A 16,727-nucleotide genomic window follows, 5' to 3' on the forward strand; every position below is an offset into this window, starting at 1 on the left:
GTCTATATTGCTGTGACCGGGCAGAGGCCACCCACTGCCAGGTGGCTTGTCGTCGAATCCTTCGTACCATGAGCACAGAGCATGAGATCATGGAGGGTCTAATCAAGGAATGTGGCTCCCAGCCCCTCCCGCAGGAGCCCATGTGGCAGTGCTTTCTTGGCAGCGCCCACCCTCCTTCCCCACCCGAAGAAGAGACTCCCCATCCCGCAAAGATGGACTGTGCCAAGCTGCACTGCTGCTCCAAAGCCAATACCTCACTCTGCAGGTACAGCACCCTGCTCATCTCATCACATCAGTAGATCTTTGCTCAGGTAGATAACAGGTTGAGGTGAAACGTGTTAATTTTTACTGCTGTAACAGACTCTGTACTCTGCTGTGATAGGGACATGTGTCAGGAGATCAGCACAAACTGGGGCAGCCAGACGTGGCAGGACTTCGACCAGCTCTGTGAGTACAATCCAGTAGAGACAGAGCTCATCAACTGCCTGGCTGATGTCAGAGAACCCTGCCAGCTGGGCTGCAAGGACCTCACCTACTGCACCAACTTCAACAATAGGTCTGACTCCTGCTTCTCACCAGGGTTCTTCTTCTGATGCTTCCTATCTCAGCTCCTCTCTGTATCTGCCTACCTCTGTTGTCTAGTTATCTTCATATCAGGCAAAATATATATTCAGTTAATATGTTCATGTTGCCCACTGTCAGCATCCTTACAGCTTTCTCCAGAACAAAATGGAGAGAATCAGGTTCATTGGGTTCCCAACATTCTTACCGTGGCTTCATATACTGCTACTTCAGTCTGACATTCAAAAACATCTTTTTTTCGCATTCACATTCGCAGCCACAAAATGTATCCTCAGACAAATAACAAATTTGCTGTTCTTTTTTTTTTTTTAACCAGATGCTTTTAATAGCATGTGAATAATAAGAGAATACTGGCACGAATACCATGATAAATTACATGTTTGTTTGGAGTTTTTCGAAGAGTGTACCAACTCTGCAGATGAATGCTGTGTAAAAGTAACTACCAGCACGACATGACGTGAAAGTTCAAATCCACTGCAGGGTCTGCACTACTGAACTAGACACTCATTTCATGCACTGAATGTTTGTGCTGTATCATGTATTTGTGGTACTATTCTTGATAAGTGCACACACAGTTTTCAGATTACATTAGACAGCCACATACAAAATGCTAAGGATCTTCTCTTCTTGTTGTTAAGAGGTGGTCATTTTATCCACTATGTACACTACCAGTCAAATGTTTGGGCACACCTTCTCATTTAATGTTTGTTCTTTATGTACATGACTATTTACATTGTAAATTCTCACTGAGGGGATCAAAGCTATGAATGAACACACATGGAATTATGTAGTAAACAAACAAGTGTGAAATAAGTCAAAACATGTTTTATATTTTGGATTCCTCAAAATAGCCACCCTTTGCTTTGATTACTACTTTGTACACTCTTTTGCATTCTCTCGATGAACTTCACAAGGTAGTCACCTGAAATAGTTTTCCAACAGTCTTGAAGGAGTCCCCAGAGATGCTGAGCTCTTGTTGGCCCTTTTGCCTTCACTCTGCAGTTCATCTCATCCCAAACCATCTGGATTGGTTTTAGGTCAGGTGACTGTGGAGACCAGGTCATCTGACTCAGCACTCCATCACTCTCCTTCTTAGTCAAATAGCCCTTACACAGCTTGGAGGTGTGTTTGGGGTCATTGTTCTGTTTAGGGCTGCAACAACGAATCGATAAATTCGATAATAATCGATTACTAAAAGCGTTGGCAACAAATTTCGTTATCGATTCGTTGTGTCGAGCAATTCATGCGTCACTTGCCATGTCGCGGAGCCGCTTTTTCACCTGCAGAATTTTGTGAATGCTGGCTGACGGAAATAAAGTTTTATTTAAAAAAAACTCCACCTGCAGAGCGAGTTGAACAGAGCGAGGTGGAGGCAGAGCGGAGGCAGTATTTTCAAAGGAAAAATAAATTCAACGAAACATTAGCGACACGGAGAAAACAGTTAAGGTGTGTGTCCACTAGATGCAATTTCCTCGCACGGAAATGCACCGCATCTGAAAATCACACGGATGGCAGACGGTCACAAGTGGGCTACAACATTGTCACGTGCGGAGGTGGGTAGAAATGAGTTACATTTACTCCGTTACATTTACTTGAGTAACTTTTTGAAAAAAATGTACTTCTGAGAGTAGTTTTTCTCTCCCACATGACCACATACAAACTGTGGCAGCATAGCGGCACAAACTCTACACACGTAGCAGACAAGGAATAAAAAAACGGAATCATTTTAGAGAAAATTAATCTTGCTTCGGAGTCTGACAACATTAGCATAGCATTAGCATGAATATCTTAGGTTTTTGTCTTCTGTTTAGTAACACGAGCGAAGTGAAGCATGACGTCAGGGTTGATAGATCCGCGTGATACAGCGGGGTGAGCGGTTTGAAATACAGCATGCACATACAGTCTGTCATAGACTGTATGTGCATGCTGTATATCTTGTCACTGTAAATAGTTTGCACTCTTCAAGCATACAAACGTTACCTTACTGCAGGTATTTGTTTCAAAAGCTTTATGTTGTGAAAAACTGAGATTTGGAAATTTGTGTTTTTATGCCTTGTCATTTTGTAAAGATGTTTATTTTTGCTATTTTAAAAAAAAATTATTGTTTGGAAACACCAGAATTTTCACATTATTTTACATTTTTGTCTGTCTGATCACATCATTTCTGAAAAAAAAAAAATGGATATTACAATCAGTTATTCAGTACTTGAGTAGTCTTTTCACCAAATACTTTTTTACTCACTTGAGTAATTTTTTGGATGACTGCTTTTTACTTCTACTTGAGTGATATAATTTTGAAGTAACTTTACTCTTACTTGAGTACAATTTTTGGCTACTCTACCCACCTCTGGTCACATGACAGAGCTTTCAGCTTGACAGTCTCACAGATGAGTCAGATAAACACAGTGGCTCGGCCGCAAAGTTTCTCTTTTATGTCGAAAACACTTCAAGGAAAAAGTATTTCTGAAAGCATTTAAGGTGAGAAATATGCTGTGCAGCTGCTGAATCTGTTCTGGTTTTAGGACAATTTCACGATGCGTGGAATCTCTGCACGGCGCAACAAATTTGCATGATGTAGAATTCCAGTCTGCTTTATGCAAATGAGCTCCTGGTAAACACACTGTATCGCAGCTGGAAACAAACCGCAACCGGACCATCATCCCACATGCGGTGCGTTTCCTGCAGCGATCCGGTGTGTCTACCTGGTGCACCTCATCATGTCGTCGCTGACATGGTTGAAGACAAAGGCTTCACTACAGTGATTTTATTTGCTCTGCCAGTCCAAATCTTCTCTTTCAGAATAAACCAGTTTACGTTGTTTTTTTAAATACGATTGATCAAAAAAAATAATTGACCGATTAATCGATTATTAAAATAATCGTGAGTTGTAGCCCTAGTCCTGTTGAAAAATGATGGTCAAACTAAACACAAACCGATTGGGATGGCATGTCCCTACAGGATGCTGTGGTAGCCATGCTTATTCAGTGTGCCTTCAATTTTGAATAAATCCCCAACAGTGTCATCATCAGTGGTAAGGACTGAAGATTGAATGGAGTTTGTTAATTTCCCACAGTTGCATGAGAAATTAACAAGATATTGGCGTTCAATTGGCAAAACTGCGGCTGATGATTTTTTTGAAAAAGAATACAATCGGCCAATTTAGTCGGCCAGCCAGTAAATCAGTCGGGCCCTACTGTTTACCATCTTTTATTTCGAGTTGCTTGGTTTTGCCACGACCGGATCAACTGCCCATTTGCGCATGCGTGATGGTAAGGCTACTTGGACAAACTGCCCGCAATGCCTTGCCAGAGACATTTCAGGAATTTTGAGCCATTCTGCACTGCAGATGTGTTAATTGCGTTGCAATTTGTGGTCAGATTAATCATGATGATGGATAAATCCACGTTAGTGCGATAATTTTGACATCATACACACACACATATATATATATATATATATATATATATATATTATAGGTGGGCGTCGATTAAGTTTTTAAATCGCGATTAACTGCTCCCCAATCCTGGAATTAATCGCGATTACTCGCAATTAAAATGGCTCATTTTAAGTCTGCCGAGGCCATTCAAAATGTGTGTGTGTGTGTTACATAAATAATGACCAGAAGTAAGTCCTCAAGAACGAGTTTCTGTTTATTCAATTAGACATGAATAATCAGCAGGCATTAAAGGTGACCACAGGTAACCAGCAGGCAATTTGACACAGTTCTGTGTTCATGTGGACAAAATTCTTTCCTGAACTACCTGGAATGAACAGCAGAGGGCATAAGAACAATCCACATGTCTGGGATAGTGAAAATAATTAAACTGTAGGCCTACATGATGTCATGAAGAACTGCTTAAAGTCAGTAGCTCTGTGACATGGCTTGGTTCAATAAGTTCAAACTCTACCTCTACTTCTTCCACCAATCACTTAGACAGACCAGCCTCTTCACATTGTCTGGGGACAGGCTAGATCTCCTCTTCTGAACAACATGGCCTGCTCAGGAGAACAGTCTCTCGCATGGGACAGTTGAGGCAGGTGTCCCCAAGTACTTCTGGGGAATGTGGACCTTCTTACCATAGCAAGCAGAGTGCTCTGACTACCACTTCAGTGGACAATGATCCTCACTAGCATTGGGCTCTACCTTGTACCGCTCCACAGTGTTGTCTACCGGTGTCTCCTCATCAGACTCTGATTCTGATGGCACGAGTAGCAGGGCTGTTTTCTTCTTAGGTGGCTCTGGGTTCTCCTCAGAAGGTTCTTCTCCCTTCACCAACTACCTCAGCTTTGCCCACACTGGCTCTCTCTCTGCTTTGGGAAGGGACTTGAGGTCCTTAAATCGTGGCTCCAGAGCAGTTGCCACCTGATAAATTAAAATGATGTAGATTTACTTTCCAAATTTCTTCATGACTTAATCTATCCATTGACCCTACAGTTATCTTCTGGTCAGTATAACATACCTTTAGCCATCCCAGGTTTGTCTTCTCCCTCCGCTGGTTGAGGTCCTTGGTGAAGGCAGCCTTGAATCGCACGATATAAGCATGAGGTCCGTGTACTTTACGGCCATCCGTTTTCCGGATTGATATGGGTAAACGAAAAAAGTTAAACCATCCGATTTTCGATTTCCATTTGGATGAAGGAAAACAAAAAACGGGAAACGAGCCGTGTCCCATTTTTCGTTTGGAAATCGAAAATCAAAAAACGGAAAACGAGCCTATATCTGATTTTCTACTGTGGGTTTATTTCACACAAGTCAGGAAATAAAATACAAACGTCATTCCCTTTTTTGTGTCTCGCTTTGTCTTGACCCGGAAACACCTCCTCCTACTCCTTCTTCTTCTGCTGCTGCTGCTTCTTCAGTCTGCTTCGAAAACGACGCACACATTGCTGCCCCCTAGTGATATTATTGGCTTGCCGCGCTGTGAGCCTCCTCGGGCGTCATCCATCATTAACGTTATACAGCCAATGGTCATGAACTCCCTTTCGTGAACTCGTAGTGAACGCCAACAACATTAAGAATCCAAGTGATGGACTCTTACGTTCTTTTTCGTGCTGGGAGGCGAGTGAGTCTCTGAGAAGACGATATGACGGTGGAGAAGGTTTGTAGAATTTTTCACGCGAGTAAACATGAAATGATGTGTGTAGGGGCCAATGTCACTTTAGCTAACATTCGAATGCTAGCTAACACAGTTAAATGGGCGCACTCTCTCAGGGGCTCTTGTCCCTTGGGAAAAGGAGTTTTAAGAATATTGTTGTGGGTAGAAAAAAACCTTGTTTTTCCTTGTTTTTATTCAAAAAAAAGGCAATGGAATATTGGTGACATTTGTATGCAATTTATCTGGTGAGATTGCGGAAACTTGCAAAAACTGCGAGAAACAGAAAAAAAAGTGATGAATGACGGAAAAAAGGGATTTTCCCAACATCCTCTACTCACCAGGCCAGCACCTGAAAAATATTTTTATGATTTTTTTTTTTACAATGAAAATGTGGGAATTCTGTGAAATCGTGCAAGCGAGCGCTTCTTCATTCAGCTCTCCCCTGAGAGCTGAATGAAGAATTAGGCTATCAATAATTTGATATGGAGCAAAATAAAATATATATTTGCAGAGTGATTTCTTTTGTAAATGTTGGCCTATATGTTTTCATAAGTACCATGGTGCAAAGATGTTGGGCTGCATCGTTTTACTGTTTTATCGTCTGAATCGATAAGAGTCAAGTGTTGCACAGTTCTGTTTTAATGCAATTACATTCTATCCAACTGTACAGGTTACTGCTGGCAGTGTTTACATCACTGATGACACAAACACAGCCATCTTCCCAGAGGTCGCAGGGAATTTTTCTGTTCTGATCCTCACTAACCGGGGTCATTAATAAGTGCATGGAGATCAGGGGCCAACCGTGACCCCTTTGACCCCTACAAGTAGGGCACCTGTCCCCTTCTCCTTTCCCTTGCCCTCTCTGTCCTCAGTGGGTTCAAGACCACCAGTAGGAACCCCAAGACCAAGTGTTTTTTCTAGACCATTGCAAAGGTAAAGGTTACTACTCGACAATACAGTTTATTTTTTTAATTGAAATGTCAACAATACAGTATATAAACATAAGTGTCACTATACAACCCCACCCACTACATAATGGATTCTGACTGATTGTTATTTATTATATGGAATTCATATATTATGGATTCGATTGTGCATCCCTTGAGAGAAAAATCTGTCTCTCCATCCTCAGATCGATCCATACTGCTGAGGTGATAAATGGAAAAATGGCAACTTCAAGAACAGTGGTGATCCGCTTTTTGGAAGCAGATGCAACTGTTGAGGGCATCGCTGCAAAAGTGAGGGGGGCTATCGAGAGTGATAGTCAGGGTAATGAAATCCTTGATTCAGAGGGCACAAGAAGTAAGTTGCTTCAGCATGACATATGATCTAAATCACTTTAATACATTTCTCACATCAAAATAAAAATCACAGAAGTTTGCTCAATCCCTCAGTTATGTCATAAAAGCAATTTCTCATTCTTTTGAGACTTTTTTTATTCCAAAAGTGAATTACATTCTCTCTGTTTCCATAGGCTCCCAGTGCTGGAAACAGAATTCACGGAAGAGCTTTGCTTTCACTGAAAATGATTTTCGTGACTTCCAGAATGGGCGGCGAGCCAAAACAAGGTACAGTAATAGAAGATATGGTATGAAGCAAAATCTGATTTAAATTGTGAATTACACTGTGGTGTTATTATGCACAAGCAAAGAAATCATGAATTATTTTCTGTATTATCCTGCTTGTATGACACTTGCATAACTAACTTATTCTTCCCAATTCTCTTAGGTGCTGTGATACTTGTGACTAATTATCATCGTTTTTATCAGTTTCTTTAGGTTTGTGGGACTCCTGAATGACTGTTTATTTTGATTATGTATTTATTTATGCTGGTCTTACTATTATTTTTTTTACTGCTTTCTTTTTTATTTTGTTACGACTTGTTTATTTTTACATTATAACTCTTGTAAAGCACTCTGTGCAATAGTGCTGAGAAGAGCGCTATGTAGATGATTAGTTAAGTTGCTTCTCTTTTGTTCCCACATGTAAGTAGACGGGCTGAAGACAGTCATCTGCAGGAAGTGATTGAAAAGATAGATGAGCTGAAGAAAGCTGCAGAGGGCCTCCATGACATCTCAGATAGCATTAACCAGCTGTCTGAGATGGCCAGGAATAAAGTGAAGGACTCGGATCTTCAGCCAGTGAAAGACGCTTTTTCTTGCCTGGTTTGTAAAGGTATGTATTTGATACGTAACAAAAGCAGGCCTAGTACAAGATCTAGCCTTCAGCAAACTCAGATGTATAACTTCAAATGAACTGTTTTTGTTAATATTATTTCTCTAACTATTTAAAACCTTGCAGCGACCATGGATGAGCCCACATTCAGCAAGTGTTGCTGCTCACTGGTGGGGTGTGGAGCCTGTGTGAGGGAGTGGCTTCAAAATGCAGACCACTGCCTGAAGTGCAGAAGTCCCGAATTTGAGGCCAACATCCGTAGGGTTAAGGGTCTGGAATCAGTCCTGGCTTTCATTAATTCAATGAATTAATTGATTAATTTTTTACCTTTCTGTTTACCTGTGCTACTGTTATTGTTCAGCTTGGACATACATGGACAAGGTATGGCAGAGCATCCTGAAAGGGCCTTGGGTTGTCATTGATGATGCCATCAAACAGAACTGTGATGTCCCCTAAGGACTCTAACCCCAAATTTCCACATAACGCGATCGCGCCGCGCAACGGAACGAAGCGCCGCCATCTTGCTCCGAAAGTCAAAGCACACTGCAAGCGCAGCGCAGTGGCGCGCCGTCCGGACGGGGAAGGCTGCTCCTCAGAGAGGCTCTCGTGTGAATAGCGATATCACGCGATAAAAACACATGATATAAACAGAAAATAAATAAACCACACCTCATTTCGCTTCTACAGGGTCGCTCTGCTTGATCCAGCCACATTGCTCTGTGATTTATAGTACTTCTAGCATGGTTGAGTACATGATTTATGCTTTGATCTCAAATGAGTGCTTTTCTTTATCCAATAGTTAATTTTGTATGGTTTATTCTATATAAAAAAACGGCAATTTCTCTTGTCTATGGCGTCGTGTTGTATCTGGGACCCTGTTGACCTGATGCTCATGCCTCCGGAGGTGTAATAACAACATATAGGAAAAAATTTACGTCCGAGAGGTCGTGCATTGTGTTTTATTTTGAAAGTTCCAGTTTAACTTCCTGTCTGGAGCTTTCTCAACGACAGTGAATTTACGAGGATTTGAAGCGGCGGCGCAGAAAATAGAACTGAAGCGAATCTCCAGCGCCGTGGCACGCGCCGGCACTTCAGAGACGCGGTGCTGGCGCTCCGCAGCGTGTGCAGTGGAAATTGTCTGATAGAAGAGAATGGGTTCTAAGCGCTGCGCGGTACGATTCAAGAGCGCGGCGCGGCGGTTTCGCGTTATGTGGAATTTAGGGGTAAGAATCGCCTTCCAGCCTGTTGTCTCTCTTCATCAGTAATAAAAGGATCTCTTCCAAAACCTGAGACCCTAGTCAGGGAAGAACCTTTCTCTGCATCATACCAGTCTGCTGCTACAGAGGCACAAGGAAGAAGGTTCTCAGCAAGCTTGACTGGACAGCCATCTGATGTCAAAACATTGGGGATCCCTCTTACTGCAATATGTTATAATATAGGCATGAGATGCATATTACCAAATTATACAGCATATTTGCAGTACATAGGATCTTGATTTGCAAAGACGGATCGCTAGCCTAACCTCAAAGCATCATAAATAAAGACAGATAAACTAATACAAAAAGCATGAAAATTTAACCACCTGGCACTCTATGTGCATTCCACGACTCAACAAACCGGCTGATGCCAACACTGGCAACTTGGCATGCCAGAGCTGAGACACAGAACTTGATGACTCCGTCCTGCATATTGAAAACCTCTTGTCGTGTCAGACAGGCCTTTATTTTGTAGTTGACTGTTATTCACCTACAGAGTCATGCATACATACAAACATACATACATACATACAAATAAATTAGTTGGAGCTGAGTTTAATATTTAGAAAATCTAATTTCAGATCAACAAATCTATTATCTCCAATATGGGAAACAAAAACATTCTGTTATCAACATACAAACCTCAACCCAAATCCTCTCAATGCGATGGTTCTGAAAACAAAGGGGAAAAGCAGCATTATGTCTTGACCAACGAGTGCATGTAAACAGAAAAAAACCCCTGCTGAATGACGAATTAAAACTTTAAACACTTTAAACACAATCATCCCTGTTAAGCAACAACAATGATCAGAATGATTATTTAATTATGTATTATGCAGAAAAAGTACAAAAGCAGATAAAACCTACTGATGTTGATGCTGTCTGCAGAAATGATGGCCTGTCTGTGCAGTATCTGTAGCCAGAGAGTTTGTCCTGTATGAACAGACTCAGGTGAAACTTTGTCCCACAGTCTGCTCTAAGCTGATCCCACAGCCTATATGTCATTGTTGCTTCCCTTCAAGAATGGCAACAAGAAAAACAAAAATCAATATGAGGTGCATATATGCTTACATATTTATGTTTACGCAAAAAAAAATCTCAAGGCAACAGGGTCTAATGTCATGCGCTCTTATATGCTCACAATATAACATTATGTCTCTGTTAGAACACTTTTGGAATTATGTGCACAACTAACACCATACCTGTACACCTCTTTATAAATTTTTAGGTTGTTTTTAACTGGCATGGTCGAATGGGCGACCAGTTTCGCACTGAAACCATCGATGGCTACAACATGGGTAACCCCGAACATCACCAGCTTCTCATTCTGATCCATGTGCAACTTCTGTCCAATGTAGTCTGCCCTGTAAGGAAATGGATTCAGGTTCCAGGCTCCCTTAAAAACAGAAAAGTGGAAAGAAGTTTAATTAAAAGTTTTTGAATTTAGACTCTTGCTGTAGTCCCACCATCAGGCCTGTTGGTTTGTGTTTGCAGTTAATATTGCATATAGGCTTACTTGTTGCCGAGCTTCGTGATGTTGAGGGTGAATTGCTTGTAAAGCTGCTCCCACTCTCTTTTCGCTGGCACGTATGCCCTTGGAAGATAGGTACTCTGTCATAATTTTTCTGCCATATGTTGGCGTAACTATCAATTTGGATAACACATTAATCAGTAAAATTATAAAATGACATACAAAAGCATACAGGACTGCACCAGGTTGTTCTTATTGTGGACAGACAGACAGACAGGCAGACAGATAGATTAGGACCATATTTTGATTTCCAAAAAAGAGGACACTCAGCCAGCCTTGTGGTACTTAAATGATGCTTGAAGTTTGAAATGAAATGAAATGAAATAATGTGAAAAAAATATATAATAAAATAATGCCTCCCCTGTATCAGCATATCCTCCTATCACATAATAATAGCTGGATGGACAGGCTCTCTGGGATTACATCACAGGTAAGGGCAAGAATCTTAGATGTTTTTTTTTGTTTGTTTTTTTTGAGAATATTACTTTGTTTATGAAAACCTTATTTTATTTGACTGGTTAAGACTTTTGTTAATGATGGAGGTTGGTTGTCTTGTGCTGACACCTTTTGGTGAAATGAAGTAACTACAGATATATAACTGCAGGGTTACTTCCCCTTAAAGGTGCGCGAGGTGTTGTTGTGGGACTTGCACCGGTGAGTTCCACTGAGGCACATTAAAAAGTTTGCACCTGAGAAGAAGAGCCGGTCTCCGCGTTGTTTTTGTTACCTACAGCCCTATCGAGAGTCAGCTAAGGCTACAAGAAGACAGTAGAACTTCTGCTAAGGCTACAAGAAGACAGTCTTACAGTAGTATTCTATGCAAAGCGTCCGTCAATTTCAACACACGCTAATTGGTCCAGTGAAAAACAATAAAACTGGAGATTTAATTAATTTATAAAACACCCCTGGATGTCTCGGACAGGCTGTAAAAGATGGACGTGTCCGGGCAAAAGAGGCCGTTTGGTCACCTTAGTCAGACAGATTGATCATTTATACTGAGCACCACAAAGAAATTTAAAAAGAGCGCTGTTACCCACAATTCCATATATAAACGTGCCAGGTACTCTTTCTAAAATAAAACATTCTCACATGTACTCACATGAACATTGGTTATTTAGTTTTATATGTAATGTTTCAACAGATACAATAATCATGAATCAATCTCGTGCAATGTTACTTACCTCAGCAGTAGCTGAAGCTACTTCGCCTTGGAGTTGCTCATCGCTAATAAAGTTTGACAGGCCTTGCTCCGAGATCCACCGGCGAATATTTCTCTCTGAAATCCCTCGTATTGGGCCAAATTGTGCAGTAAGTTGTGCAGAAATTTCACTAGCAGTCAAGCCGTTCGCTTTCATCTCTGCGATGTAGTTGCCGTAGCCGTCTCAAGCCATAGCGGTAGCTGGCGACCGTGAAGCTTACAGCGCGGCAAGCCAATAATATCACTAGGGGGCAGTAATGTGTGCGTCGTTTTCGAAGCAGACCGAAGAAGCAGCAGCAGCAGCAGAAGAAGAAGGAGTAGGAGGAGGAGGTGTTTCCAGGTCAAGGCAAAGCGAGACACACAAAAGGGAATGACATTTGTATTTTATTTCCCGACTTGTGTGAAATAAACCCACAGTAGAAAATCAGATATAGGCTCATTTTCCGTTTTTTGATTTTCGATTTCCAAACTAAAAACGGGACACGGCTCGTTTCCCGTTTTTCGTTTACCTTCATCCAAACGGAAATCGAAAATCGGATGGTTTCCCGTTTTTCGTTTACCCATATCAATCCGGAAAACGGATGGCCGTAAAGTACACGGACCACAGGATCATCATCTGAGATTTTCATAGCTTGCTGGAGGTGGCACAGGGCAGGTAGAACCACAGAGCAGGACACATACTTCTCCCCACCAAGGAGCTCAGGGACATACCTACACACACACACACAGACACACACACAGACACACACACAGACACAGCAATACAAAATGAATAAATTAATGGCCAGTTCATTACACAATTTTTAAGTTCTGAATAATCATAGCCTATTAAACAAACTTATTGAATAGCTATATTTAAGGGCTTGTATTTCTCAAATGCAAAGTGACTTTTAAAAGAACTTATGCAATTCATGAAAACTATCATATCATACTTGCATGGCTGTAGCAGTGTTTCCAGCTTTGCCAACTTCTCATATTCAGAATCAGTTGGGAGAGCCAGATTGGGCTTCTGCTTGGCCAGAGTGGTGTGCAATGGGTCTCTGTTGCGCCTCACGCACTTGATCATGTCAAGGGTCAAGTTCCAACGTATGGGGACGTCTTGCACGAGTGACTCCTGGTTGAGATTAAACGAGGCTTGCTGGGCATTCAGCTCATTTGAGTTGGCTGGGCTGTGCTTGAAATGCCTAACCACTTTACGCAGCTTCCCCAAGACACTGTCAAAACCACCATCCCGAAGTGACATTACAATGGCTCTCTGTATAAGATGCGCAACACAGGGCAGATGCTCGAATGGAAGAATCCTCCCTGCAGCAATCATGTTGGGAGCGCTGTCTGTTCCAATAGTTGTGATTTTGTTTTCTGTATTCCACTGATTTGCGACATTGAGAAATTGCTTGGCGCACGCGTCTGCAAAGTGCCGCTCCTCCGTTTTGATCACACCTAACAGGACAAAGTAGATCAGAATAAGTTCGCTAGTAATAGGCTATAGACCTATCAGGCAACAACAATAAGAAATCAATCAGTAAGCTATCATTATGGCAATCTAATGCTATCCCTAATAATAACGTTAGCTAAAAAAGCTGTGGCTGTGTTAGGCTACATTAGCTAAATTAGCCTGTATCACATACCTAAAGCAAACGAGTGAAGTTCCCAGCTGGCATCAATCAGGTGTACAGTAACGCCGAGGTAGTTTTCATTGGCGAGAGATGTAGTGGGGCAGATTAATTCAATATTCCATAAGAATCTTTCACTTGGTGATACAAGCACCAAATTTGACACAAATGATGTTTAGGATGTGCATTTTAAGAAAAGTACGTTATCCAGCTGAAAATCCAAGATGGCCATCAGTTTTCAAGCTGACCACTTCGTTAAATGCAAAGAAATGGTTTTCAAAGTAGAACTTTAATGAACAGAAATGTGTTCATGATCCAAACATCAAAATGAATGTATTCTGACTGGAAAAACTCAATGGTGTGAATTAAATTCCAATATGGCCACCTGTTTTAAAATGGCAGCAATAATGTGACTGAAAATTAGGGGTTTCAGAAGCTGTTTGATAACAGATATTGCATTAAGCTGAAGGCAGACATCCATGATCATTCATTGAAATGCTGTGGTCAGGCTCTATTGGTGTGTAATATTTTATAAGAGTGATGTCAAAGCACAACCAGGGCACACTGGTGACATCACTGCTGTGAGACTCAGCATGGGGTTCAGTGTCAGCTTGTAGTGTACTAGCTGTAGTTGTAGTTTACTAACCGTTGTAGTGGTGTACTCACTGTAGTTTTAGTATACTTGAGTGTCCCAAATGCTATCTAATAAGCCCCTGTATATATCTCAACTAGAAGTTTAGTTAGTTGTAGTTTTGTCTTGAAAAAGCTCAGTCAATACCCACCTATCATAAATGATGTAGACATCAACATCCTTGAGAAATTTGTCATCACCATGTATGACAAGCACAGTACTACAGGCAAGGTGGACGAGGCAAGACTGGACTTGTTTGCTCGGAAGCAAAGGGTCGTCCAATGATCGAAGGGTTGGCGGTTCGATTCCCGCTCTCACCTAGTCATGTGCTTGGGCAAGATTCCTGCTCTCACCTAGTCATGTGCTTGGGCAAAATTCTGAACCCCGAATTGCCTACACCACTGGTGTATGAATGTATACTGACTGATGTTGCAGGTTGATTAGCAACCTGCACATTAGTGTGTGAATTTGAGTACTCTGATGAGTAGAAAAGCGCTATATAAGAGCAAGTCCATTTACCATTCCACCGACAAGCGCAGCCCTCGTTCCAAGTTGCCTGCATATGGGGCCAGACAACAAGCACATTGAATGCCCTGCCAACTGGGGCTGGCAAAAAGATGGTGACGTCTGGCAAGTTCTCTGGACAACTCTTCCACCCATTGCTCAGACTTGTGAGCAGTTGACAAAATGTGGCAAGACTGAATGTCGAGGATGATGCAAATGCTATCGCTTCAGACTGAAGTGTACACAGTTGTGTGCCTGCAAATGTGAAGACTCGAAGAACCAGTCGAAGCTGCACATAAGCAGTAAGTCGTTTCCTGACTCAAACAACACACAAGTCACATTGTTTGTAAAACAGAGAATGGAAGTCATTTGATGGAAGTAATTTTGATTTTCTAAATGCAGAATTGGACTTCTCACACTCAAAAACATATATTTTGATGTATAGACCATCAAAATGGGACTATTTAATCAAAAAATAGTTCAAACACCGTTTAAACCGCTTTGAATGGTGGCCATTTTGTATTTTCAAGTGGATAACATACTTTTCCAAGAGAGTAAGTTCTGAAGCACCTACACACCAAATATGGTGCTTGTATCACCAAGTGAAGTATTGTTTCAACAATTTGCCCCACTAATGTCCAATGGTCCCCAGTTAGTGCTACATAAGTCGCCCCTGCCAACTTCTCTTCTTTCACGGCTTTCTCTGCGGCGTGTTGGTCCTGGATTCTCCTTGTGATAGTTCGCCTGCTAGGCAGTTTGTAGGATGGGTCGCCTGCGGCTGCCTGGAGAAGAAGTTGAAGCCCCTCGTCTTCAACCACGCTGATAGGCCGACAGTTGATGGCAATCCAAAGAGCTAGGAAGTTAGTTAACTTTGCCGATAAAGCCTCGCTGATGGGCTTTTCTCGGTTGGTGCTCTCCAACATTGTAGTTTGACGAACGCGACTCCCCGGGGGCGCTGCCGAACCTCTCTGGGCGTCTTCCATGTTCGCTCCGGTGTGTTTCGCATTTAGATGGTACCATCACCGCGGGAAGTGGGGGTGCTGGGGGTGCTGCAGCACCCCCTGCCCAACAGGGGGCCTGTCACATATTGACCCTTGATCATGTTGTGACTGATGTAGCTAGCCACTCACTTGCTAAAATGGCACAGAAACGCATTTTTGATTACTTTGGTAAGCCTCTTCAAAGCAAAAAAAGATACAACAGCGAGTTGGCAGAGGCTGACTCGCAGCCCAGTCTGAGCACTTCTGAGTCCGCCACAGCCGCAGCCTCTCTGGCCTCTCAAGCTAGCCAGCTCGTTCACAGAAGCTGCGACGCAGCTAATATTGAAGATAACGCCCAGGCTAAGTTGGCAGATAAAAATGCTAACGTTAATCTTTCAGAAGCACCGCATCAACCAACCAGCTTCACTTTTCCTGGAAGGACATTCGGAAAAGAAACGTTTTGCCGTTCATTCAAAGCAAGCTGGTTCAACAAATGGAGCTGGCTTCATTACATTGAAGATGGAGATCGAGTCGTCTGTTTCAGCTGTGTCAGTGCTGTGGAGAAAGCACTAATTAATGAAGAAAACGTAAGGTTGGACAGCAGTTTTGTCAACGGGGGCTTCACAAACTGGAGAAAGGCCACAGAAAAATTTAACGAGCACGAGAAGTCTAAGCTTCACAGTGATGCCATCCAGAAACTCGCTGCTCTCAAAAACACACCAATTAATGCCCTTTTATCTGATGCTGCCCGCCAAGCTCAAGCTACAGCAAGACATGTTTTGGAACTAATGTTCAGGTCGGTGCGTTTCCTTGGGAAGAAGGGGGTGGCTTTTCGAGGTGACAGCAGCCGTGACGGCATTTTGTATGAACTTATGCTGGAACGTACGTACAACCTCCCAAAAGAGAGAGAATGGGTTCTGAGGAGAGACAACTGGCTCTCAGACACAATTCAGAATGAAGTCATTCAGCAGTACGCCTGTGCTATCCACACTGAGATCATATCCCGTGCCACAAATAGTCCATACTATGGACTCACGGCGGATGGTACCACAGACGCCAGTGCAATGGAGCAGTTTTCCCTAACGCTGCAATATGTGGATGAGAGCATGGAGATTCACTCCGACTTCCTTGGATTTTACAACGCTCCTGACAGCAGCGGTG

At 42.2% G+C, this 16,727-nt stretch overlaps 1 protein-coding gene across 1 annotated transcript in view; it reads left to right on the top strand.

Moving 5' to 3' along the window:
* reck (reversion-inducing-cysteine-rich protein with kazal motifs) overlaps positions 1-16,727 on the top strand; it is a 181,231-nt gene that overhangs the window by 80,675 nt on the left and 83,829 nt on the right. Inside the window, exons 9-10 of the mRNA XM_051940817.1 lie at positions 1-265; positions 383-556. Coding sequence (XP_051796777.1) covers positions 1-265; positions 383-556 — 439 coding nt within the window. The remainder of the gene's footprint in view (positions 266-382; positions 557-16,727) is intronic.

This window comes from Acanthochromis polyacanthus, chromosome 20 (genome assembly GCF_021347895.1).
Source record: "Acanthochromis polyacanthus isolate Apoly-LR-REF ecotype Palm Island chromosome 20, KAUST_Apoly_ChrSc, whole genome shotgun sequence".
NCBI lineage: Eukaryota > Metazoa > Chordata > Actinopteri > Pomacentridae > Acanthochromis > Acanthochromis polyacanthus.